Source organism: Lissotriton vulgaris, chromosome 1_1 (assembly GCF_964263255.1).
Source record: "Lissotriton vulgaris chromosome 1_1, aLisVul1.2, whole genome shotgun sequence".
NCBI classification, from domain to species: domain Eukaryota; kingdom Metazoa; phylum Chordata; class Amphibia; order Caudata; family Salamandridae; genus Lissotriton; species Lissotriton vulgaris.
The window spans coordinates 355688549-355716138 of NC_141685.1; the positions used below are offsets into that span (position 1 = coordinate 355688549).

General features: G+C 43.7%; 1 protein-coding gene across 1 annotated transcript in view; it reads right to left on the bottom strand.

Annotated features, from left to right (window-relative positions):
• LOC147747172 (cytosolic carboxypeptidase 6-like) overlaps positions 1-27029 on the bottom strand; it is a 1837485-nt gene extending 1810456 nt beyond the window's left edge. Inside the window, exon 1 of the mRNA XM_086925077.1 lies at positions 26994-27029. Within this exon, the coding sequence (XP_086781203.1) occupies positions 26994-27024 (31 nt within the window). The 5' untranslated portion in view covers positions 27025-27029. The remainder of the gene's footprint in view (positions 1-26993) is intronic.
• Between the last annotated feature and the right edge of the window lie 561 nt (positions 27030-27590).

A 27590-nucleotide genomic window follows, 5' to 3' on the forward strand; every position in this document is an offset into this window, starting at 1 on the left:
CGTACCATGTATTATTGCTAATGGCCCAGGATTAGGGTCCTTTATACACTGTCATAGTCTTACTGACTACTAATTTGTTACTCCTGTAAAGGAAGACTGTATTTATTAATTTGTCAAGCACAGGTTTCTTTTCCACTGGTATTAAAACAAGCAATAAGTCAAACTCCCAGAGCAAACTCACTTTACGTGTTAGGAAATGGGATTGGCAACAGCAGTGTAAAATTAAGAAAACTTGTAAGTTTTGATAGAAAATGCAAGAATATAAATGAGCACTGTGCGGTATAATATATCAAATGTGTGGTGAATTTAAATTTTTCCCGTTACAAGATAATGTGTGTTAAGCTAAATAGAATATGCGGTGAACAAGATAAAACGTACCGTAATCTCAATTCTTCACTGTGAAACGGACAAATAAAACCCCAGAAAAGAAACTCCCACCAATGAGTGAAACAGCCTGTCAACATACAAAACAAGGAGTGCAGAATAGCGCTTTTGTTTCTGTTGCCAAAACTAGCTATGAATAAACTTACAATAGACAGATGGAAGGGGGAGAAGAGGCCATCACAAACTAGAACAGTGATTGCCAAAAAAAATGTTATCTCAGTGAAATTGCCAGGGAAGGAGGTAAGCACACAAAGGAATGGCATTTAAACAAATGCACCAATAACAAGCCAGTGTTTTTAAATGACACAGATACAAGCCAATTGCAATCTGTGGATGTGCCAAACCCCCATATAAGAGATACAACAGGTCTTGCAGACAGCGCAAGCACCGTTAAGGCTCGACCTAGAAAGGGATGGTGTGGTGGAATGGGATCACCTTCAAAGAGAAATCTGGCACCAAAAGTAACAATCGACTTATAAACACATACATGTACTGCCACGCACCAGAGCAGTTTAGAAGACCAATTGAGCAAAGACATCCAAAGCATGTACAAGTACCAAAGATAAATAGCAGAGCAAGTTGGTTACAGAAAAAGACAGCAAATGCAGAAGTTGGTCTGATAGAGAGTCAGACTGGCCCATAGATCAATCTGGCAGTGCAGGTGGTCGTTTTTGTTTTGGGCTGTTTGTGGACCTGTTTAATGATGAAGTGGGACAGCTTTTTATGGCTGATTTCGCCCGTATCGCCACAAACATTCAGTCTTCCATACCTTGCAAACCACCTATACTACATGTCTTTACAAGTTTAAAACTGCTCCGATTTGCAAAATTGGTTCACTTTTGTAGCCAGCAGATTAAGATTATTTCACTATACATCGATTGTGATGGTCTTTTACATTAGTGATTAGGTATTAACCATTCGTGACCAAACTTGCTCCACCACCAACTGTGAAGACAGCCAACAGGGAGTCCAGTTCAGCCACCAAGGACATGTGTGTGCCTGCACTATTAAGATGGATGTAAAGGTCTGAGTGGACTTGGCAGAACAGCAACAACTTGAAAAAACAGCTGTGGCTTGCCAAAATAAAGTAGAGCACTGCAGGAGTATGACCCGTCAACCAAGTTGGGGTTGGGGTAAGTAATCAGAATAAACAACCAGTATCCCAACTTGTATTACTAGAAAGGCGATTAAACATGTATGCATAGAGCATTACGTGAACAGAAACAAGGAGACTCAATAAGTTTTTCAAACATGCTCATGGCATCGTATAATTAAAGGAAATTAGAGAAATACAGGTTTAACAGCACTGAAAGTAAATAAATAACAAAACAACCCGAATTGGACTTGGTGCTCAGCATGTGCAAGTGACACAAAAGGTGGCGACCCAAGTGACAATTGTGGTCAGCATGTATGGTGCATAGTGAATGGTGCTTGAATATATACAGTGAATAAAGAAAACAATGTGGTTCCAAATGAATTACAAAGCGAAAGTTTCTAAGTTTTGATGGATTGATTTGGATGAGCCACAGTGGGGGCTGCACCATTTATTGCGCTGAACGGTCAACGACGTTTCGATCCTCTTTGGTTGGGATCATCTTCAGGACCGGGTTGTAATTGGTAAACGGTGCTGTACAGGGAAGGGTGGAAGAAGGTAAGGTGGGGAGGGAGGAGGGAGGGCGCTGGCGCTCGGGATGGTCAGAGGGATGAGATGGGGGAAAAAAGGGGAGTGGGGGTCAGAGTGTGGGAGGGGAAAAGATGTAGATAATTGGTAGTCATGCGGGGTGTCAGGGGTGTCCGGGTTTAAGGGCTGAATGTGTGTGGGGCACCCATAGTGAATAATGGTGCAGTGGTGGACCGTGGGATAGGGCCGAGATGGCAAGGGGGGAGGGAGGCAGTCTAATGGTGTGAGGCCTGAGAAAGTAAGGGTACGGGGGCCGTGTGCCATGGAGTAAGGTGGATACGTGTAGACGCATCAATAAGGTGAATGGGATGTGAATCAGGAAGGAGACCTAATCGAGCGGGACCCGCGAACGATCAGGACGGGAACCGGGTACCGATGAATGATGATGATCAATAGGAATTGGGCACAGACGCGAGTGACTGAGGCATGGGTTACGAGAAGGAATAGCAAGTTGGAGCGTGATTAAGGAGACAAGTGTGGTCGGGGTAACAACATGCGAGTGCGGGCATGGGGAGTGGTAAGGACACGGGTAGCCTAGCGTGTGTTTCAGGCCAAATCTTCTAGTCCCAGACATGGATCTTCAGGGGTGGGATTCTTGCGTAATAGTTGGTCCTGCAGCTCCCTAGACTTATCTTTCCATGGTCCTGGGGATATGAACTGAAAAACATGTTTTATTCCACAATTACTCAAAATCATTTGCAATATATCTTACATATGTGAAAAGAACACACGAGTAAAATTCTATCCGATTACAACTTGTAGGAAATATTATTCATATTAAAAACCATTATATATGCAGCATTATTGAAAAAAAAGTGAATATCAAATTCCATGGCAAAGTGCATTGTACGACCGACTTGTGGGACAGAAAAGACCTCTATATCGGCCCCCATGATATGTGAGCGCCTCTGGATTTAAAGTTACTAAGTGCCGTGTATTGTTTAAAACTATGGTGTTGACATTAAAAAGTGGGTCAGTTTTCTATTTGATCGCTTGCTGCTCTTCAAATTCCTCTGGTGTCTTCCGAACATTCTTTCTCGGTAAGCCTGACGCACAGCTCGGTCATGTATTTCACAAATTTGGCCAAGTCTGTTGGTACAGTTCAGGAGAACAGAACCGATACATCTTCGGTCCGAACTCCCTTAAATAGACACATTAGTTTTAGCAGCTTCTGGCAACACTGTAACAGGTCGGGGCAGCAACATGCCAAATGAAGCTGGGATTCCATTTTATAGTTGCAAATTCTGCACCTGGTTATAGAGGAAAGGCATTTCCATCCGGGGTTTAGTTCTGTAATTGGAAGAGGCACTAGTAAATGTAAATGTAAATGTACATGTATTTATATAGCGCAAATCGTCCACATCGCAGGCATCTATGCGCTTGCTTAGGGAACCCGTCCTGGTATTCCCCTGTGAGATACCCCGGCAGGGTATCCACAAGGTGAAAGTCAGGCATCCCGCCGCGAGGGGCCGTTGTGGAGATTAAGCAAGCTATTGCCCAGAGTCGCAGAGTGTGAACCCGTGAGTCGAGTAGGCACCGGAGCGAGAATTATCGAGTCCGTGGAATTATTGAGCCCAACCCCCGTCGGGGCGGGGAATTGAACCCTGGTCCAGGGCCGATCTCAGCTTCCGGGTCTGCCGCCTCTAACCCCTGAGCCACACTTCTCCACTGTCTGGCCCACTGAATATTTTTAGTGCCTTTCTCCCTAATGCTTGCCTCAAGTAGGGCTCTATTTTTTGCTCCTTATATGATGTAATCAGCCCAGGGAGCCCACCCCCACTATGTAGTTTGCCTAGTCTGCTTCACGTGACAATTGGTAAATTTGTTTATTAAGTGCATTTTTAATTGCCACGAAGCTTAGGCCGTCTTGTCCCCAATTCTGTGTTGCCAGGCCAAATGTTTCCACTGCTTTTTGCATATAAATTTGCCATGGATTAGTAGTCCCTTCGTAGATGGGCTTTAGCATGCTCTTTCCACTTCCAAAAGCCGCTTTCAAGACTTGGTAATAATATTTTGGCAACAAGAAACAAACATATTGGTAAGGGTCCATGGGCTAGATTAACGACCCGCACAGACACGTGCCCTAGTACTACGTATTCATAACAAAGAGATGTCTGTGGGTCAAAAAGAAATAAGGGTTCAACTGTTTATACTAGAGTGTGGCACAACCGACGAGAACCAAATAAACGACTAGTGCAAAATGTGCAACAAGCAGCAACATTCGAAATTACTGTTAGCCCGCGCTACACTTTTTCAATTTAGTTGTCACTGTATTCAAAGATGAGTGAAGCTTGATGTACAAACAGTTGAGTTCTACTTTATGCTAACAATAGTGTTCTAGCAGAGATCTGTGCTGATTAATCTTTGAATGGTCGCCATTAATGGACTGTGCAACGAGATAGGCACTATAAGGATATGGGAGCTTTAGAGATCGTTTCTCAACACCACGAATAATTTACCTGTAATTTGTGAATGTGAGTCTTGTTTGTTTTGTCTTGTTTCTTCACCAGAGCGGTGCTCCACACACCTGAGCTGCAGCCAGGTGGGGTGACGCAATTTCCTCCTACCAAATAGGTAAGCGAGCTTCAGTTGGGATAATGGAATTAATTACCATACTCTCTAGATATGTTGTGTTAATGGCACTATATGGTTGAACAATACATTAATGTTCAAACTGTTTATTTTTCTGTGGTTCTCTGTGTTTCCTGTTTGGGCGCAACTTTTCCCCAGCATTTTGGAGGAGATTGAGCAAGACCTGAAACTAAAGAGGTGATATCTTTTATTATTATTGCAGTAGCTGTTAAATCATGGTCCTGAAGAAAGCAGTGGCGTATCTTTAGCCACACATGCTGAAACATGTCGACCCTACTTGCTTGCAGATATTTTGTTAAATCTGTCAGTTTATTACTCACTTTTAATGTTGGGAGAATTGAGAGAAATCATTAAAATTGTCTACCCCTACTCAATTTCTACCCAATTTTATAACACTTCACTATTTCTCACTACGCATCTATGCACTGCAATTCAGTTACCCTGATGTATTGATTTTTTTCGGTCCAACTCATCACACAACTCTTTCTTCATCTTGAGTTGATTCGTCTGTCATAATAACACCTAGTGGCAGACCACACTTACTCCTGGGATACGGAGAGCCCAGATGATGAATAGGGCGGTACCGAGTGGGAACTGATGGGCACTTTTTCCCAATTCAGAACTTGAGTGCTGCTTGTTGCACATTTTGCACAAGTCGTTTATTTGGTTCTCGTCGGTTGTGCCACACTCTAGTATACACAGTTGAACCCTTATTTCTTTTTGACCCACAGACATCTCTTTGTTATGAAATAATATTTTGCCTGCATTCCCAGACTTTCTTGGTTTTGCTGCACCAGTCCAAACTCCAGGCGAATCAAGCTATTGCGGGTGTATTTTGGTAGTTTGAATATGCATTTGTACGCCTGGCATTGTGCTTTTTCTAATATGCTGTCCATTTTACCTGGGAAGGCCTGCTGAGCGTACCCCACTATTGACCCTATTTTAGATTGTATTACCTTTCTTACTGGGACGGTTGTTGGACTCTGCAGTTTCTCGTGAAGTTTGCACAAAGCATAAATTGTCGACTGCACTTTTGAATTAATTTTATGTAATTGTAGAGTTGCTTTTCCAGAATCACTGAGCCATGCTCCAATATAGTTATATGTTTTTGTAGTGGAGATTGTCTCCCGGGTCACATTCCATTTAAGTAGTGCTTTTTTTGCGCAACACCCATAAATTATTACCTTAGCCTTGTATGAATGTATGGTTAAATCATTGGTCTAATTATAGATGTGTAGGGTGGTCCTGGGGATATCTCCGAAATTACTAATACTACAAGGCAGCAGCAGGATCCCGCTATGGTGTTGGTGGGCCTCATAACAAAAAAAACACAGTGTTAGAGTCCTACTTCATAGTCTGGATCTTCTTGCAAAGTGCCGTCCTGCCCTCCCTTGTGTGAGAAGGACGCTCTTAGTTACAAGTTTTGAGTGTGTGATTTAAAGAAAGAAAAAGATTACTATTATTGAGCCTAAAGAAGCAGCCTTTTGTAAAGACACTAAAGGATACTGGGAAATTATCTTCAATAGTTCTGGCACTAGAGTACAATCCCTCACAGTTCCAATAAAGGAAGCAGTGTGAAGAGCTTATCTAGATGACATTTACTCAGATAATACTGATATAGAGTGGTCTCATTCTCCCTCTATCAAACCCTCCTCTTCTCCCTCTGTACATATAGTCCCCAATACGAAAGAGATTGAGGGTATTATTAGGGGAATGAGGGCCTCTGTGGCAATTGGTCCGGATGAGGTGCCCATAACCATTATTAAAAGGGAGTCCTTACTGTGGGCCACAAATTTAACTCCTCTTTTCGACACTGTTGCCATCATGGAGTCACCCCACTTTTGTTCTGGAAGCATTTAATTTTGCTACATAAAAAGAGTCCATTACATCTTCCCTGTAATTATGGCCAAATAGCCTTGCTGGATGCAGTAGGGAAAATATTTGCAATGATATATCTTGGAACACCTCACTGAGTGGGTCGAAGAGGAAAAGACCCACCCTATTGAACAAGCGGGTTTTAAAAAGCAACTCTTCACACATATGCATGTTGAAACCTATAGAGAAAAGGTATATTAATATTCGAGGGCTCAACGTATATGTGGCATTCATAGATTATTCCATGGCATTTGACGGGGTGGACTGTCCAACATTATCTAAAAATATTAAAGAAGTTAGGAATGCCTGAGATTCTCCTTTCATTAGTAATCACTTTCCATTCCTCTACCTGGTGTCAACTGCTGCTCGGCGGGGATCAGGGATTGTCCTCAAAAATTCTAACTAAAAATGGTCTGAAACAGGGTTGCCTTCTGACTCCTTCGATCTTTTCATTGCACGTTTCGGCTCCCCCTGACAGTCTAGCAATAAACACATGCCCCTAAGATAGGTGGCCGCCCTTTCCCTTACCTAATGAATGTTGATCATATCTCAATCCTGGATCTAACTCATAGGGGCTTGAATAATACCTGGCCTCATTACAGCAGTATGCCACCCTTCATTATCTGAAAATTAATGCCTCCAACAGCAAGGTATTGATTCTCAAAAATAGAAAAGCCAAGAAGACCAAAAATTATGGAAAAGGCGCATATTTATTATTGCGCCTCTAAGGCCTCTTCCCATGCCTGTGGGTTACGAGCATTCTATAAGGCGATGGGGCAGAGACATTGTATTCATCTACTCTCTGTTTTTAAAGTGAAAGTTCCTCCCATATTATTATATGCCATCAAATCAATTGTGTCAAAGTGGGATTACTTAGAGAAAATTGAAGGGCAAATTTAACAAAAACGTTGTAAATTTAATTCCTCTGTTCCGACCCCTGCTTTGAGGCTAAAATTTTGTTTAATAATCTGCTATGTGCAAGAGCATGCCAGTGAGATCCGTTGGGGCTTTCAGCTTAAGAATGGTAAAATGGGTTCTATGAGGGGCTTTCTGCATCTTGATATTTTTGGCTCAGAGTTAGGAAGATATACATTTTCCCAGGACATTGCCCATGCTCTAAACCAATTTGAACTGCAGTAAGTGGCATTGGCATCTCTCTCTCCCACTCAACTCAAAATATTTTAAAGGATGCCTCTAGTTCTACCAGTCAACGCTTAGACATAATGTACTGTATGTCAAAGATAAAGTCAGAGGTGGTGATTCCTTCCTGTGGGCCCAAAGTAGCTCAGCTGTACCTGACCTGGAATTTGAACCAAGGTCGTGCTGTTTCTGAACTCTATGGCAAATTAATTTGCTCCCGCTAAATGTGTTAACAGCAAACTGGTCCAATTCTGGAGAAAAAGGGGAAGTGTGCAATCTGTGTAACATTGGTATCCTGGATCTTAACCATGTGTTATCTGTCTGTCCCGCATTGGCCCATCAGCACCGTCATGCTTTAAGGCCAATGTTTTTGAAGACTAATATTAAATCAGTTGCAGTGGCACAAGATTTCCTTTATCGCCCCAAAATGAAGTTATTTGTACAAAAGTACTGTTCCTCTTGTGCCATCTTATTCTAAGCACAATGTTTGTAAACAATAATATTAATTCAGATGTGGTGGCAGGGGAACTTCTTTTTCTGAAAAAGAAAGTTACTTGCAAAAATGTTCTTAAAATCTTTTAATGTTATTTGTACTAATGTGTTTAACACTTGCTGCTACATCTTGTTTGTGTGTGGACCTCCTTTGAGTTCCAAAACATAAATAAATAATTGAACTGAGTTAACTTCAGAAACAGACAGATCCTTCCAACGGAATGGCCATTACAACATAGTTTGTGAGGACTTGCTCACATGTTATTCCTTGCTAGCATTTTTGAAACTAAGGTGTTGACCACCAGACAAGGGTAGTTTTTCTACTGCTCGATACTTTGAAAGCTTTGCATCGCAACTTTATATATGGTGTAGCAGGGCTTAAAGATGATGTGAACTTGCTGGGGTGCCAAGGAAAGTCAATGAAGGTAAGACTAAAAGGGTGAATCTGTTTAGTTGTTCCATGATAAGTCGATGGTTGCTTGCAAGATGTCTTTTTTTCGAAGCTACCAGCATGTTGTCTGGAATACCTGGAAGGACAGTCTTGCTGTTGATTAGATGTATAACAACTGGGGACAGAAAGATGGCTTTGATGCCAGATTCTTGAAGGTATGACTTACATATGCAAATCAGAGAAATCAGTTATCTGACTTTCCATTGCAGGTCATGTCTGGGTACAAGAGATGTTGGTGTTGTTGGAGATAAGAACCCATTCCCCTTAATTTGAATAAAACTTCAGATATGCTTAGATTTCACGGGGCATGCACAGGTATATTTATTCAGTAACCAGAAGAATCCATATGGTTGTTATCACGAGGTTGGGTGGATACTCGGGCCGATGGAGAAGCAGATCAATCTGTGCAGGATCCCATATGAGACTAGGATCTGTTGTGTCCCATGTGTACTCATCAGGGTCTTATCAATCAACCAATCAAGGAGTTTATAAAAGCGCAATCCTCACCCGTGAGGGTCTAAAGGCGCTGGGGGCGGGAGGGGGCAGTTCAGGATTAGTCGAAGAGCCAGGTTTTGAGGTCCTTCCTGAACGTGTGCAGGGTTGGGGAGCATCTGATGTTCACGAGGAGCTTGTTCCAGGTCTTGGCTGCGATGTAGGAGAAAGCTCTCCCGCCTGCTCTGTTCCTGCAGATGCAAGGGACTTCTGCCAGGGCGAGGTCGGCAGAGCAGAGGTTCCTCTTAGGTACGTGGAAGGAGACTCTCTTGTTGAGGTATTTGGGTCCGATGTTGTTGAGGGATTTGTAGTTGTGGATGAGGAGCATGAAAGTGACCCTCTTCTCGACGGGGAGCCAGTGGAGGTCTCGTAGGTGTTGGGCCACGTGCTCGTGGCATGGTGTTCCAAGGATGAGTCTGGCTGCGGCGTTCTGGATGGTTTGGAGTTTGTGTAGAAGAGTTCTGTAGATTCCGGCGTATAGGGCGTTGCCGTAGTTCAGTCTGCTGGTTATGAGCGCATGGGTGACAGTCCTTCTGCAACCGGGGGTTGGGGGGTCCATTTGATGGCCTTGCGGAGGATGTGCAGGCAGTTGAAACTGATGGAAGCGACAGCATTGATCTGGCGGTTCAGGGAGAGTGAGGAGTCGAGGATGATGCTGAGGTTTTGTGCGTGGTATGTAGGGGTGGGTGGCTTCCCGAGGGTGGAGGGCCACCAGCTGTAGTCTCAGGCAGAGGGGCAGGGCCTGAGGATGGGGACCTCGGTTTTCTCTGAGTTGAGCTTCAAGCAACTGTCTTTCTTCCAAACTGCGCGGTCCTTCATTCCTTTGTGGAAGCGGAGTCTGGTATCTTCAGGGTTCTTTGTGAGCAAGAGGACGAGATGGGTGTTGTCGGCGTAGGATACTATGCTGAGCCCATGCTGTCTCACGATGGCGGCAAGGGGGCCATGTAGAAGTTGAAAAGCATCAGGCTGAGTGAGGATCCTTGGGGTACTCCGCAGTTGACGTCAGTGGGTTCGGAGAGGAAGGGAGGGAGTCTGATCCTCTGAGTTCTGCCGGAGAGGAAGGATTGGATTAATCAAGAGCAGCTCCTTGTATCCCTGCATCGTGAAGTCTGGCTGCGAGCGTGCGATGAGAGACGGTGTTGAAGACTGCGGAGAGGTCTAGGAGGATGAGGGCCACGGTGTGTCCCTGGTCGAGTAGTATGCGGATGTCATCCGTGGTGGCGAAGAGGGCAGTCTCGGTGCTGTGGTTGTTGGGGAATCCAGACTCTGTGGTGTCAAGGATGGAGTTCTCTTCGATGAAGAAAGTCAGCTGGGCGTTTACGTGTTTCTCTGTGACTTTGGCCACGAAGGGTAGGAGAGAGATGGGCCGGTAGTTTTTCAGGTCTGTTGGGTCGGCTGCTGGCTTCTTGAGGAGGGGTTTAACCTGCGCCCGCTTCCGGTCGTCTGGAAAGATGCCGGATCTGAAGGAGGCATTGATGGTCTGTCCTAGTTCGGGTGTGATGGCGGTGGTGGCCCTGTGGAATATGTGCGGTGTGCAAGGGTCCGTTAGGGCCTCTGAGTAGGTTTTCTTCATGGTCGCTGTGATTTTTTCGATGGTTGCGGGATTCCAGGTCGTGATGATTGGCTTGTCTGCGGTGATGTTGAGGGCGGGTGGTGTCCGGCGTCTGTTTGCTGAAGTTGTGGTAGAGGGACTGGATCTTCAAATGGAAGTTGGAGCTGAGCTTGTCACAGAGTTCCTGGGAAGGTGTGACATCCATGGCTTAGCTGGCTTCGCTGAGTGGTTTGGTGTACTGCTGTATGCCGCGTAGTGTGGTCCTGGGGCTGGTCTGGATCTGGAAGTGAAGGTGTTCCGGGTTAGAAAGGGGTCACTTGTGCTGGAGGTTGAGAGTCGGAGGGGGGTCTTGTGTTCGATGGCGAGTCCTCCTCCTGGGCGGTGAGGGTGGTCCTTTCTCTGGATCTTTTAGCCATTGGGGATGGCAGTGGTGAAGTCAGGGCCGGAGGTGGTGTTGGTCCATGTTTCCGTGAAGAAGGCGACGCCGGGCGAGAGGGCGTCGATTAGGTCCTAGATCTCTTTGCGTGTCGGTGCAGGGAGCGTACGTTGAGGAGGATGAATGTCAAGGTTTCGGCAGTGCGTGCATCAGGCGGGCCTTCAGCGGTAGTGGGTGCTTCGTCAATGGTGAAGGATCTATGGCAGGGTCTGCATGAGAACTGTCCATGGGTGGTGTTCAGAGAGGATCTTTCGCAGTTGGTTCACCTTCCGGGATTGAGTGCGTGGAGGGTGGCGGAGTCGTATCGGTGAGGCCAAGGGGTAACAGGGTTCCTGGCGCTGGCCGTGGTGGGGACACGGACGGGCGGAGACAGGCTTGCCATTGGCGCGCCAGCGGCGGGCCTGCTGCGTACGTCTGCTGCGTGACCGCTCAGCAGTTGACATTATGTCGGGGAGGGGAGGGTGGAAACAGTTGAGAGCAGAGGGGTGGGGCCGCAGGTCAGTAGCAGCAGGAACAGGGAGAAGGGCAAGGGGATGCAAGAGGGCAGTGAAACACAGGGACCAATAGCAGAAAGACACAGCAAAATGGGGTACTAATACAACAGTAATGAGGATTAAAAGTGACAATAAAGCAGAAATACAATGACAAAACAGAGAACAACTATGATGAACAAAACAGAGAAACTATGCAACAATACTCAGTTACCGCATTGCGGCAGGCAGGGGGACCGCAGTCTCGAACACCCAGGCAAGGGGCTCAGCGGCAGGGACGGAGCGATGGAGCTGCCGGGGAGAGTGCAGGCCTGTGACCAAGGTCAAGGTCTATACTTTCACATGACGTACAGTAAAGTAGAACCTCCTCTATAAAGTTAATTCTATAGGAACGGGTGTCAGAGTATCAATGAGGACTTCTTAGTGAATGATCCTGGATTGTTGTTATGTCTAGACGTATACAGGAGGTTGCAATGATTGAGGTTGCCTTCAGTGATGCAAAGGATGTCATCTATAACATAAATTACTGTTTCTGTGCTTTACTTGGAATAGGAAACTGAAAAGACCCTAGGTGTTGATGAGGTTTCCTTTCTGAATGGAGACACTTTTCTAGAAATGGAAGAGGGCTCCTTGCCTAGAAGCTGCTGAGTATGCCTAGATCCAGACATAGATTTTCAGGAAGAGAAAGATCTGGCTTGTTTTGAGGGCTGGGTGAATGGTAATCCTATGGGGGAGGATCAAAAGTGGGACTGATTAGTTACCTGGTCGAATTTGAGGTTTAGGAGGGATATTTAAGGGTTGGATTGCAGTGATAATCATGTCAAGATGTCATGAGCCTTTGTTGTTAAAATGGTATTTGTGGTGTGGTCCAGTGTGCAACCGAACACAAGAAGGGATTATTTGCTCTTGTCAGTGGTGAATTTAACTAAAACATTTTAGCTTAAGTTGTGAGTTCCTGCACTCCCTTCAGCAGGTTGTAAAGGAAACTTCCATTTTAACTCAGTTTGGATTGAAATTTTATTGCATAGAAATTAAGTTTTAGTGACACTTGTTTCCCATGAGCTTAGTGTCTGCCCCATTGCCTTCGCAAGGCCTTTGGTCCTCTTCTTGTATAAAGGTAGCAATGTGCTAATCAAAATTCTATCTGTTGTATGGATTTCAGTATACAGGCACGTTTTCCTTAATGTATGTTAGTGTCTTATTGTCTGGGGTTGATCTCTGTATTTGTGTTGTGTAGATTAGTCATGCTCAAAGCACACAACAGAGCTTAGTGAAAAAAAACACAACTGTAGCAGCAGACTGCCCGAAGTACTGCCACTTCCCCAAAGAGATTTAAACCATAAAGTTTGTATGGGAGCAGAAAAAACAACTCACATTTTTGTACAGCAGTTGTTTTTCATTTGTTATGTTGTGCACTGCTGCTTTTAACACAGACTTCTTGTCATCCAACTTTTGCTTTGGCCCAGAGTACCCCGTCAATCCCTACCTCGCCCCACCTGTGCTTAGGCTTTCTATGGCTATTCGGGGTAGTATGCGCTTACAGCTCCATAACTTTTTTACACATAAGGTATCCACGCCAGATTTGCACCCTTTTTTCCAATATGCTGGGGATACTAAAGGTATCCAGGGTTTATGGATTTCCCTGGAGGGGACCAAGAAAGTAGGCAAAATATGGCTAAATAAATTGTGAGTGTTTGAATAGGAAAAAAGTGCTCCGGATAAAAGTGGCTGCTTTTTTTCTCCCCTCAAAATGGCATCCAAAAACGGTTTGCTGTTCTAAAGTCACCATGTTCCCAGCTTTCAGGAACCTGCAGAGCTGAATTTAAAAAAAATATTTTTACCACAGTGTTGCCGTTTTCAAAGAGGTAGCATATTTTCCTATTTTTGTGCCCTCAACCTACAGCCAGTTTGTGGTAGAAACCGGTATGAAACTCATGGGGGATTCAGGAAAGCTATAGGTTTCCCGAAAATACACAACATTTCAAATTCAGCATGGGCTCATATGTGTAGATCACTTGTGGTTTTCCCAAAGAAACTAACTGTTGAAATAAAGAAACATTGAAAATGAGTAGGAAAAAACACCCATTTGTGACAAGGTTTTCCTATGTAACTTTTTATCACAATTGCTGATTCACAAAGGAAATATACCATTACATCCACTGAACCCTTCTGGTTGCAGGGATATATAGGGTTGGTAGATTTTTAAAGAACCCCAGGTACCCAGAGCCAACAGAGGTGCACCGTACAATGTTTTTCCATTGTGTACTGAGTAATAGACCAATTCATATGGTGAAATATGCAGGGTGAAAAATGGGTATCAGGGAAACCTGTGCATTTTTGAAATAGGCACAAGATATAGAGTTTAAGAGCAGTGGTTATTTGTACATCTCGGAATTAGTGGGTGCATGTCCTACCTAGCAAATGATTTAGATTATGGGTACTTGCAAACATTTCCCAAGGTCTTCAAAGTGTGGTCTGTGATGTGCCTGAGGGCTGCATTGATGTCAGCAAGGTGGGAGTGGTGCTTTGTGAGGAGAGGGGTTAAGGTGGCTGCTATGACTAGCTTAGAATATTCAAGTGTAAAAAAGGAGGTAACTTGATTACTGAATTAGAATAAAATAGAACAATGTAAAACCAGACAACCTGGTATCAGTCCTGGCTCCCGCCTTAATCAAATTGTGTGATCCTAGACAACTGACTAATTTCAGTTTGCCTCCTTGTTCTTCATTATGACACAGAAGACCACCTTGAAATACATGGTTTCAGGATATGTGCCGTACAAAACCTTGTGTTTGATTTAATAAACTATAATGTTGTTCAGGTATAATAAGAACCCAGACACCCAGAAGTTTCTATGTGGCAACTTACTTGCCTCTTAGTTCACTATTGGCATTGTTGTCCGGGTGGGCAGAGGTATGAATGTTTCTGCATTCATTTTTTAAAACTATCAGTTTTAAAAATACTTCTGAATGCACTGATATAATCTGATGTATTAAGGCGAAATGCACCTTCATGTTAATGGAATACACTTTTTGAATTCTGAAGAGACGTTATAATATTGTTACATGTTTTTTGCAAAATGTCTTAAAAACAATCATGCTTCCTAAGGTTAAGAGGTGAAGGACACCTTATTTGCTTCTTCTCTTTTACTTCAGTTAGTGTGTTTATTTAACATCTTTCTGAATGCTACTGTTCGATCTAGTAAGCAGCAGCACAGTGCAGTTATTCTGCTGGGGGCCGCATGTGAAAGTTAGGAGGGCAACATGTGGCCTCCAAGCGGTACTTAGAGTATCACTGATTTAGAGGGTATTTTTCAAAATGTCTTCTTTCTTACACACTGGTTTACTATTAGGAGGCACAAATACAGCAAAATCCAACTGATAATAACAAATGTTCTACTATTGTATGCTCCCGCATGTCTTCGGATAAAAATGGTACTTCACTTGTGTATGGCATTTGTGCGCTTTACAAGCCCTTTACTTACTTTAGGACGGTATTGTGCACATGACAGAAACAGGCCAAAACACAACATTAACGTATCACCATTATCCACTGAAAACAAATCCTTTTTTCCAATGTGGGTAACTGTGGATTTTGGGCCCTATCTCAGCCGGCACCTGGGGAAACCTAGAAATCCTGCAGTTTTGGAAACTAGACACCTGGGAGAATCCATGGTGGGGTGACATGATTGCCTTTCACTGTTTTTGTTTTACAAAGAATCCATTGCAAAACTCTGACTCTGACTTAAAAAAACACATTTTCGACACATTTCTGTGATGGAGACTTCTGGAATCTGCAGGAAGTCAAAAACTTCTTCCCACCCAGCATTCCCATAAGTCTCCCAATAAAAATTGTACCTCATTTGTGTGATTAGATCTAGTGCCAGCGACGGGAAATGGCCCAAAATGTAACATGGATACATAACATTTTCCACTCAAAACATTTTTTGCAAAGTGGGTAGCTTTTGGAGCCTAGCTCAACCAGAGCCTAGGAAAACCTAGCAAACTTGCACATTTTTTTAAACTAGACAACTGGTGGAATCTAGGGTGGCATGATCTGCATGGTTCTCAACAGGTTTTTTCACCCAGAAACACTTGCAAACCTTACACCTTGATTAAAAGAAATCGATTTTCCTCACATTACTGTGATGGAACGTTCTGGAATCTGGGAGGAGTCACAAACTTCTTTCCACCCAGAATTTCCCTAAGTCTCCCTATGGAAATGGCACCTCACATGTGTGGGTAGGCCTTCTACCTGTGGCAGAAAACAGACCAAACCGCAACATGGATACACTCAAAAAGGACCCTTTTCTCCAGAGAGGGAAGCTGGGGATTTTGGGCCCCAGCTCAGCTGCACCCAGTAAAACATAGCAAACCTGCACATTTTTTAAACACTAGACAACTAACGGAGTGCAGGGGTGCGTGGCTTGCGTGTCTCTCACTAGGTCATTTCACCCAGAAACCATTGCAAACATCAAACTTTGGGAAAAATCTGATTTTCCTCACATTTCTGTTACAGAATGTTCTGGAATCAGTGAGGAGCCACACATTTCCTAACACCCTAATGCTCCCACATGTCCCGGATAAGAACAGTAGCCCTCTTTGGAGGGTGAGCCAAGAGACCATGACACAAACAGCCCTACAGCACTATTTTGATATATAAGCAATAGGGGTAGCTGCAGTATTTGGGGATGTGCTGTGGTGCCACCAATGCACATCTACAGACTACAGAAAGTCTTTAAAACTAGACAACCAAGGGATTTTAAGGTGATGTGCCTTGAGTGGGTCCCATGAGGTTGTTTTACCCACAATGCTCTGGAAACTTCAACTATGCCTGAAATCACACAAAATTCCTACCACTCAGCCTTAACCCACATGTGCTGATAAAAAGGCTGCACCATATGTGTGGCTGGGCCTGCTGCTGCTGCCTGCAACAGGAACAGATCAAACCAAGGCCAATGGGAGCCCTTTACTATTCTGCATTGACCTCAGTGTGCCCTCCCTGCTCATCATCATTACAGTAAAGAAAAAAAAGACTGCTCAAGAAGTTCTTCCAGAGCAGACTGATGTCAAAACAAATAAAGGACTCAGGCTGGTGCAGAGCCCCAGAGGGTCTTTATATACCTCCCCAATGTCAGCCATGGCTGACATGCACTAAAAAGGTTAATCTGTTATAATTGATATTGCTAGACTCAGACTCTCAATTGTCCTTCTAAATTCAAAACAGTTTACGGGGATTACATAATGTGTATCCCCTCAACCAGCTAAACCATTTAGAGAAGCGATCACTAACTGGGTTGCCGATTCTTTTAGCACTGTTTAATGTAGGAAACCCAACTTTTCTCCATGGTTTCCCGTATATTTTTGCCTTTGATAGACCCTATTTTTGTTTGCTTGCCTCTGTGCACTTTACACCCCAAATAATAGTTCTATTTCTTACAGTTACGTATTTGATCCCTATGTTATTTAACAATTGTCTCAATCTTAGTTTCTAAGAGTCTGATGTCGCTGGACCTTGAGAACTGAATAGCTGTAATTTGGCTATCATTGTGTGGAAAATTAATACGGTTTGGTAAACATTATCTGCGCCATCTTGCCTTTTCCCTCGATGCCACACTTTTTCATGCACACCCGCCATCTTAGGTGCCTTGGCCAGAACCACGCTCTGCGCGCCACTGACCCCTAGCACGGCTCTTCTCCCTCACAAGCACATCCCCCGCACGCTGACAGCCCCCGCTCTCACATGCCTTGGGTCATAAACCTCTCTTCCACGCAGCTCTGCCTCGGAACCCCATCCTGTTCCCAGCGCGACACTTCCCTCCATCCCTTTCATGGTCCCGGATCCCATGATAACACCCCTCTTTCCTTTGTGCCCGTTTGTCTCACTCGTTCCCAAGCCACCACCTGGCCCGCGGATACTGTCATTGCCCCCTTCCTCCTGTACAGTAGGAACCCCCCCCCCCCATCAAAGGATCCTTGAGCTGATCAAAGCCCCCACCCCATGAGATCCGATCAACCTCACACATTCCGTGAATCGGCGGAATGTCCAGCTGCGCGATAATCATCACCTGATGTGACCGGGGTGGGGACTTCAACTGTAAATGTGTGTGGGAACGGGCCTGAAGCGGGGATTCCGAGGATGTCTTTCCTTACATCAAAGTAATGACAGGGATGTGTTTAACGTAATAAAACAATAAACTCGTGTATAAGAGGCCAGGCCTCAGAGATGCGGTTAGAGCACCTCGTGACGATACTTGCTGTCTGAACTGATGTGTTCTCCTCCGGAGAGAATAAACCCTTGTTTCCAGTCTTCCAGTCTCCAGCGCCTGCCTCTTCATTGATTAATATTTTGTGGGTTAAAGAGGCGACACCGCCGGGCAACACTTAAGGATCTTTATTTACTGGTTGCTTCCTACCTTTTAACAATTGGTCGAGGAAAAGACGAGAAGAGTTTGTTATCAGTTTGAGCAATTTAGCAACTTGTCAATGCACCTGTCGTCTTCAGTTATTCTCGTCCAACACCTCATTTTTCAAACAAATATTAGAGGTCTGAGGGCCACACTGGATAATATGCTGCCTGTGAGTGTACAAGTTAATTGTACAGTCAAAACTAGTATACCTCAACTGTCCTGTCCCTGGAAAAAACTCGCTTTTAATGTGGTTACAATGGTTGGCCATCAGTTAGGAGTAAAGAGGATACATATTTGGAATGCTCTTTCACCAAATGTTATTCAAATAATTTCACACAGAAACTCAAACCATTCCCATTCTGAACTCAGGTGGTTGCCTTTATCTTTGCTTCTTTGAGATCTGACATTAGAAGACCATCCTTACTAATCTCGGCCCTCCACTAACCAATGAACAGTAGACCAGGATCAGTCAGAGTAAGGGTGGAATTAAGCACTTATGCAATGGAAGATATGGTGTCAAAACACCATTAGTAGAATGGGTTGAGGAAGCATGTGACTGACAGCTGAATGTCACTTGTGAAGTGGGAGTGAATACAGTGAAACGTGGCTCTCCTTTTCTTCATGGCTATTCTTCATCAGATCTCTGTGTATTCCTGTGGCATAGGCGCTACTGAACAAGCCCCTACCCGAGTCATGGACAGACAGAGCTGAAACTTCAAACACAGAAAAGCATGAATGCTGTTCCAGGGACTACATACTGACTAAATTAGTCAGACAATCTAACTCCAGACTGCAGTGCGGGTTATCTGCCTCACTTTGCCCCTCTTTCTCCATCTACATGGAGCAACTAAATTTCCTGACAACATGGCCATTGACGGCCCTTCATAAAAGAGCTACTTAACTGCCAATTTATTTTTCCTAATAGTAGTTACCTTTAAAAATTAAAATTGGTAAGTTACTTGGCAATAGAAAGCCCTAAGACAGAGCTCCACACCTCTTATCCAAATCCTCAGAGCATCCAGACATAGCACACGAAGCAAGAAAAGACATGAGTGACGTCTAGAGCAACTTCATATTTTGCCATGCCTAAGGAGGTACAAGTATTCCCTGCCACAGTAAGAACAATGATCAAGAAATGCTGAACTACATAAATGAATCACTAATAACTAGGACAAACCCTCTACCTGAAAAACTTAGAATGTAAAAAAAAACACAAGAGACGAAGCAACTACATCACCAGATTTGAAATCATGATGTACAAAAGGGGAAGAAAGAGGAATGAGCTTTTGCACACGACATCTGAGTAATCTACAACAAAATCATCCTAAAAAATAAAATGTACCCCAGCAGTCCTATAATTATTAACATTTTCAAGAAAGCCATCTGTAAAAAGAGCCCCACTGTGGTCAAAGATGCCAGTGAAGAAGCTAGAATCACACTACATAATGTTACTCTAAAATAAGTTCAGCAGTTAACAATGATGATACCCTCCAAACCACCCACATGATAAGCGCTGGGGAAGAAAACTTACAGCCTATGTGCAACAGTATGTCAATCTTTTTGATGTCCAAATTTGCATATACAAGAAAGAACATGAACATGACGCCATTTCACTACCATAAGATGAAATTCATATTGTTCTTTATTTAGGTGTAATCAGTCAATCAATCTACTCAGGAATGGGGTATGTCACATCTCTTCGAAGAGAACGTCGTTGAAAAGAGAAAAGAACTCCCCAGGTCTAGGCCTCAGAGAGTCAACAATAAAGAGGTTACTCGGGCTCAGGGAACGCCAGAGGCGGTACCCCAGGAGCTGGCTGGTTAGCACGTCTTGAGACATTCACTGGTGCTGAGATGAGTATGGGCAGACCGATAATAAGAAAAGAAGTGAGTAACAAAGACGCAATAACAGAAACCCCCACATAAGAAGTCTTGGGGTGTGATGAGAATATAGCGATGTATCTTGATTTAAGGTGTAAAGAAAATTAGTGGCAACCAGTTTGTAAGTCTAGTTCATGGTTCTATTTGATCGCACTGCCTTCACTGTTTGTCATGTGGAGTCTTATCTTCTGAGTTACTAGTTCCTGAACAAAGCAGGTTGATATTGGCTGAGGCCTCGATAACATCTTACTTGCCTGGACATTGTGCTGCACATTTGGGTGATTCCACACACCTTCTCAAAGTGACTAAATTTCCCACATTAGAAGCACGTCTTTTGGTTGCTGCCTCATATAAAAACCAGCACCAAAGTGTCCACACCTCTTTACTGTTAATCATGTTAATGTTAGGCAATGTGCCTTTTTCGGACACAGGTCCTCACCTCTAGTGCCATCTTTGCATCTTTATGCCGATAACCACCATATAACTTTCTAAACCCTGGCTACATATCAGCAGCCTGTGAATGTTCTTGCTTATGTGCCCTATTTAAGCTTAATATCCTGGGCAAGAGAATACTAGGTTCAACAATATCTTAATAACAAGCATGTTGGCATGTGCTAGGTAGCTCCCAAGCTTGGCATTAAAGACATCAGCGAACTCCACAGGGCATTGACCTGAGGGCTGAAGTAAAGGTAGGGGATATTCTTTTAAGTTTTGCACATCTTGGTAGTGAAAAACACCCACATTTGTTTTTCATTACTTTGAGGCCGACCCCTCTCAAAGGTTAACCTTGGATATTTCTGATTGCACTTATAAGCTGTAATTCCTGCTTGAGAAGGAGCAGGTCTGTCATGTTTCATATCACTGGAATGGTAATGATAAATCCTTTTTTCTGGTAAAGTTGAATTTATCATTATTCTTTTAACAATGACACTTAAAAAGATTGCATTTTTCTGCTCTTAGTCCTGTGTGCTTGCAGCCTGTCTCCAATACACGTTTGGGGTGGGTGACAGCTGGATATTTATCCATCCTTCTAGACAGCCACACAAAGGGAACTTAGGTGTGACTGAGTGATCATCCTCATCCTGATGGGTGATCATGGGCAGGACGGGCAGGAGGAGCTGACACTTAAACCTGAATAGGATGTGTCCTGTCCCCACACAAAGGGCTGAGTAACCCCCTGGAGGGAGTCTGAAACCAGAACTGGGAGGGAGGACCTCTGTGTTCCTTACTTAAGAAGCCTAATCTTTATACCAATATCCTCAAGTATTACAGGTCTATCTTGCTGCTTCCGGTCCCAGCCAAGATCATGGAAAAACAACTCGATCAAGCTCTGATGAGGCATGTAGAGGTACAGGATCTGCTGAATACTTCTCAGTATGGCTTTCATAGACCTCCAGGATTTAAACTGCCTTGGTAGCTGCATGACAGCATCAGACCGCAGCACTGATATTGTTAGGTCTTTCCGCATCTTCCATTACCATCTCTCCCACCCTGCTGATGGAGCGCTTGATGACACTGGGTATCAAGGACAAAGCTCTAAATTTGTTGTCCGCCCCTCTTTCTGGTAGATTACAGAGGGTTGCTCTGAATCAGTTCCATTTGGAAGGTTTTTCACTACCTTGTGGGGTCCCTCAGGGCTTTTCTGATACTGTTTAATCTGTAGATTACCCAGCTTGCCAAACTCATTCATTCTTTTCGATTGAAGTCTGTGTCATACGCTCATGACACACAGATTATTGTTTCTTTCTCCAAAGATTCTGATGAGTTTGCAACTAATTTCAAACTCTGTGTGACAGCTATAGCTGCATTGATGTGCAAGAACTACCTGAAACTTAATGGAGATAAGATGGAGGTCTTTCTCTTTGGATGTCATTCTTCGGTCTGGAATAGGACTTGGTGGCCTGAGATATTAGGTACGCTATCGAGGCCAGCCAAAACAGTGAAGAACCTGGCTATCGTCCTCGACAGCGAGCTGTCATTGTATAGCCAGGTAAATTGCACAGTGTCAACTTGCTGTTCGACAATCAAACTGTTGCAGAAAATGTTTCACTACATGACCCATTCGGTTCAGAAATGGGTTGTGCTTGCGTTGGTTACATCTAGGATAGATCATTGTAATGCACTCTGCATCCAAGCCAACAAGATGATCATTGCAAAGTTGTAATTGGTGCAGAATGCAGCAGCTATACTCACACAGGGTATACCTACGGGGAATTCTGCATCAAAAGGCCTTGGTGATCTACACTGGCTCTCAGCGGAATAGTGCATATCATTTAAGCCACTCTGTGTTATTCATAAAGCCCTCTACTCAGCAAGTCCAGCAGATATTAAAGCCTTGTTCAAACGGTATGTACCAGCCATAAATATACGCCCTGTAGCTTGCAATCAGTTGATCATTCCCAGAGTCTGCAGGAATAAATGGGGGAGGTAGAGTCTATTCAGTCACAGCTGCAAGGCTGTGGAACAGTCTACTCCTCAATCTTTCCTCCATGAAGCCACATATTCCTTTTAGAAAGGCGTTAACAACTTGGCCCTTCACACTATAGTAAGACATAGCAGATTCTGAGAACCTTTTCTCATCTCTTACCCGTTTTCAGCTCCTGACTAGCAGCGGCATAAGACTACAGAGCCTTGATGCCCATGGGCATTTGTTGCGCTCTAGAAATTTCCAATCCAATCAAATCAAATCAACGCCCTCTTTGAAGTCAACCCCTCTTCAAATGCACCACTGGGTATAAGTACCGGGTCTCTGACCCCACTAAATCAGTACACTACTGTACCTGTGAAGCACTCTGCCACGAGGAAGGACTGCTGTTGTGCTACAAGGAATGCCACACTGCTGGACTGCTGCTCTGGAAAAACGGTTTTTCTGCTGTGCTTCCCTGCTGCCTGCTACCCTCTGCCCTGCTGAGGAAGGACTGGACCCATCTCACTGGAACTCAGAGTGACTCCAAAGGCATGCTGGCTTGGTCCCTATTTTAAGTCTCTGGGACATCAAAGACTTTTCAACCTGCAACAGAACCTGGATTTTGCTTTCTGTAAGTCTTGCCCAGTCAAGTGGTGCCAATCCAGTCCTGGGTCCTTTGAAATGGGTATAAAGTGCTGCAACTACCAGACCCCACGCATTGACGAGGTTGTGCCAATCGGAACCAGCGCATCTCCCTTGATGCATTGCCACTGCTGCACAGACCGCGGACATTGCATCGCCGACTACGCGGTGCACCGTCTCCAGTTTCCGACGTATCTCTGACTTTGCTCCGTGCCAATGTATCGCCTTCAATCCAGCGGTTCGATTGAAACACATCGCCTCTTCGCTTCCAGTATCTTGACTCCATCGACCCACATCTAAGGTACTTTGCGGGGGGCTAAGGCTAGTCCCTGTATCTGACCCACGCTCCGATGCAGTTGGCCCGAACTTTCTGATTTGCCCCGGTCTAGAGCAACTAGATATCCCCAGTTGCTGTTTTAAGCTTTTAAGCACAACATTTTAATTTACTCTTTAAAAATTCATAACTCCGTTTATACATATTGGAATTTTGTTGTTTATTTGTTCATAAATATATAAACTATTTTCTAAACTGTTGTGGAGTCTTTTGTGATGTTTTTACTGTGTTACTATTTAAAGTGTTGACAAATACTTTACACATTGCCTATTACATTAAGCCTGACTGCTCTGTGCCTAGCTACCAGAGGGTGAGAACAGGCTAAGTTATGGTGTGTATCTGACTTACTCTAACTAGGACTGTGTCTTGCTGGGATAGGGTGTATTCCTCTTCCAACCAGAAACCCAATTTCTAACATACATGCACCAAAGTCATTACTTTGCCTGGCCGTACGAGGGTTAGCTTTTGTGCTGTTACACAATTTGGGAACTATCAGCCCCCGACATCTGGGTTCTGTACATTGTGAGAGAGAAGTACAGATTAGAGTTTCTAGAACCCCTAGAAGATAGTTTTTTAGTAAAACATTGTCTAAAGAACCCCTTTAAAAAGTAGGCGATTCTTCAAGAGGTGCAGGAACAACTGCTGAAGTTGGCAATAGCCCTGTAGAGAATGCAGAAAATGGAAAGGGTTGTTAGTCAATATTGCCTGTGGTGCAGAAGCAATCAAAAGATTTCAGGCTGATTCTGGACCTCAAAGTTGTGCCTCCATTTCTTCAGAGAAGACCGTTGAAGGTAGTGACTATTCAGTCAATTCACTGGATGCTTATCTGCACATAACTGTCCGCCACGAATTCCAAAAGTATCTAAGATAACGCATTTGGAGATAGCATTTTCGGTTCGGAGTACTGTGATTTGATTTTTCTCTATCCCCCAAGAGTGTTCACATGATTGTTGATGCACATGGTGGGTAACATACACACCAAAGGTAATAATCTTTTCCCTTATTTAGGTGATTCATTAATTTGATCTTCTTGTTTAAACACTAGGAGTGGTAATCACTCACATACAATCTGTCGATTTGTTACATTGTGGACTATCTATAGGCAGACTATGCTCAATATGAAAAACTGGACGTCTTATCGTTCAAACTGTGATAATAATGAGGACAGTGTGGCAACATATTGGCTATTTTAAATGCAGTAACTAAACGTAATGCAGAATATATGGTCATTAAATTAGATGAATTTTCTTGACTCTTACATCTACGCAATTAATATGGGGGTTGGAAAGGAGGTATCTGTGTTTAAGAAATATAATCAGTTTATCAAAACAGTAGTTGAGTACAATAATAACTTATGTATTATTATTGACAACATACTACAGGCATATCTGTCCTGTTAGAGTTCCTTTGTTTTATATATTGGAAGTCCATATTGAGATGAAGAAGCACTCTGCTGCAGCATGGGTTGAGGTTGTCAGTATCCCTGCTACACTAGTTGCAAGTTCATGTACCTTCCTGCAACACTGGGCAACCAGAAATCATATCTGCTGTCATGGCCATGCGCAGAGACTTACCTCTTGACCTAGGTGAAAAAAAGCTCATGTCTCTGTAATTGTAAATGTAAATGGTATTTATATGGCGCATACTACACCTGACGAGGCGTTGAAGCGCTTTGCGGCCAATATCTTGGGAACAATGCTAAACCCGGTTTCTTGCCCTAGCAGCAAACAGACACATGTCACAGCTATATGCAGCCTGCACGACGTCTACTGTGCTAACTATGCAACCAGTGCTGTCAGACGCTTTCACATTTGGTTGGCAGAAGGACTTGTCTGACTTTTCTTCCTGTGCGAGAGCCGCCCAGAAGACCTAGCTACTCTAAGTAGAAAGGACCTCCACATAACCTATCATGAGGAAATCCCACGATTGCCTCCTTTCTTTGCGCTGACAAACTCACCATCCTAGCTACTATAATTAGCCCATCAATAAAGAGCTAACAAAGCTGACTGCTGTTACAGCCGTGTGCCATTTAACAGGAATGTTTGCTGCTTTCAAGTTTACAAACCTGCTTAATTCACATAACTCTCACCTAAATGCAAGAGTTAATCACCAAGTTCAGTTTTTAGGTCGAGCCTAGCGGCAGCGCGCCTGCGCTGCTCACTTTGCGAGGCATGCAGTAGTCAAGTATGTTGTGGAAGCGTCCCCTTCTCTCCGCCCATATTTTTGATTGGCTGGTGTTGTTTTCTTCGGTAAATGCTGGCTTCTGATTGATAATGAGGCGTGTTAGTCTCTCCTAGTTACTGCCCTGTTGCCATTTGTTACCTCCCATGAAGACTGGATCTTTTACTTGTGGCGTTACACGCAATAGCGGTCGGTGGTGGGAGTAGCTGCCAGGCGTTGACGTGGAGAGGGGGAGGGGCAGGTGGGGGGTAGTAATCTATGGATTACGGAGGATTACAGGTAGGTAAACATATATAAATAAATAAAACTAATTTCTTTGCGTGCACTGCATCCCCAAATGCGATGCAGTGCACGCAACAAAATTTGTTTTATTTATTTATATGTTTACTTACCTGTAATCCTCCATAATCCATAGATGACTTCCCCCCACCCTGCCCCTCCCCGTCCCCACACCACGTTACTGCCCAGCAGCTACTCCCACCAACGACCGCTACTGGTTACACGGTCCCCTTCATAAGTCGTTAAGCACCATTTTTTTTTTATTTGCAGCATGGTCTGCTCTCTCTTCAGCATCCGCGCTTGCTTATTTAATTAATTTGCAGCAAAAGGGAGAGTTTTTACTCACTAATCTAACAAGCATTTGCAATGCAATGGGTCTCGCATTTACACAAGTTTGAGCTATTGACATTGCAAATAACGTGTTTTATTTTTGTTTTCGTTTTTAAAACATAAATAAAAGGCATTGTCATTTACAATGCCTATAGCTTAAACTTGCGTAAATGCGAGATCTATTGCATTGCAAATGCTTGTTTTTTTTTTTGTTTATTTTAGATATTGTCTATTGACAATCAGGAGGAGGACTACAAGTGCCAGAAAGCAACGAAAAACGTGAACTTGCGAATTAAAGGGTTGGAAGGTTGTAATTTGTATTGATGGGCAGTGTCACCTTTAGGTCACCGCTTAAGAAAAACAAAATATGTAAATATTTTTGTCACGCTTGGATACGAAACACGACAGGAGAGTTTTCAGCCGAATGCGGGCATCCATCAGTAAGCTCACATATGTGACAAAACGTGGACCAGAAACATCCAAGAAGGAAATTTTACAACCCCAAGAAAGAGAAATGCATTTCACAAGGGTTACATTTGAGCGGGGATGCTCGAGGACGGTCCAAGTGAACTTATATCACTATTTTCAACATAAGTAGCTAATAAGTAAAGTCAGTAAAGTCACCCATTAAAAGGGAATTTTTGTGTTTATGTTTCCTGCATTGGCCGAGACTAGCTGACCGGCTCAACTGTTTGTAAGCAGGTCCTTTAAGTAGCCACAACAGTGATTCTCATTATCTCGCCCGATAGCTTGGCTGTGAGCAGCTCAAAGACCTGTCAGAGGACAGCAGGTGTAAACAAACACGCCTGCAGACCGGGTTAACGACATAACGCCTTATATGAACAGCAAAGGGATAGGGCTTGCTGCACCTGAATACTGTAAAGGTTCGTGGTGGGCGCACGGACTTGCCTGAGCAGCGGCGGAGACATGCATATTGTCACCCACCTGCCTCTGCGCTCTTGCCTTTCTCCGCCATGTTTGTTTTGATCCCGCACTCCAGGTGGACGCTAGCGGCTCGTTTCCATGCCAACCAAAACGTCACGGAGGAGAAAGTCCTTCTTCGCCACGCCTTCGGCATTGCATCAAGTGACCGTCTCATGATGGGTCGGTGAGGAGCGACAAAGAAAGAGGACAATCTTTGCAGAGCCGCCACATCATTGTCAAAATATACAAAACTGTAGTGGCCATCTTGCAATTGACAAATGTGTTAATGCTTCAACAAGAAACGGCCAAAATTGAATGGATTTTACCTTCTCCATCAATATCAATGTATATACATCAATTCGCTTCATTGAATTGAGTTTTTAAGCTTTTCATTTACAACGTACAACATGTAGAGTTTATTTTATAATACATCTTAACGATCAGTTGAATATGTTTTATACGTTTTTAAGATTTTTGTTGTGATCTTAAGATGTATCCGTGCTATCATTCTATGATTTTATTGCACTATGAGAGGCACTGAGATTTAGAACTTTGAAACGTGTACCAACAGATGTTTATGTGTGTATTTCATACATGCCAACATTTGATGACAGGGAC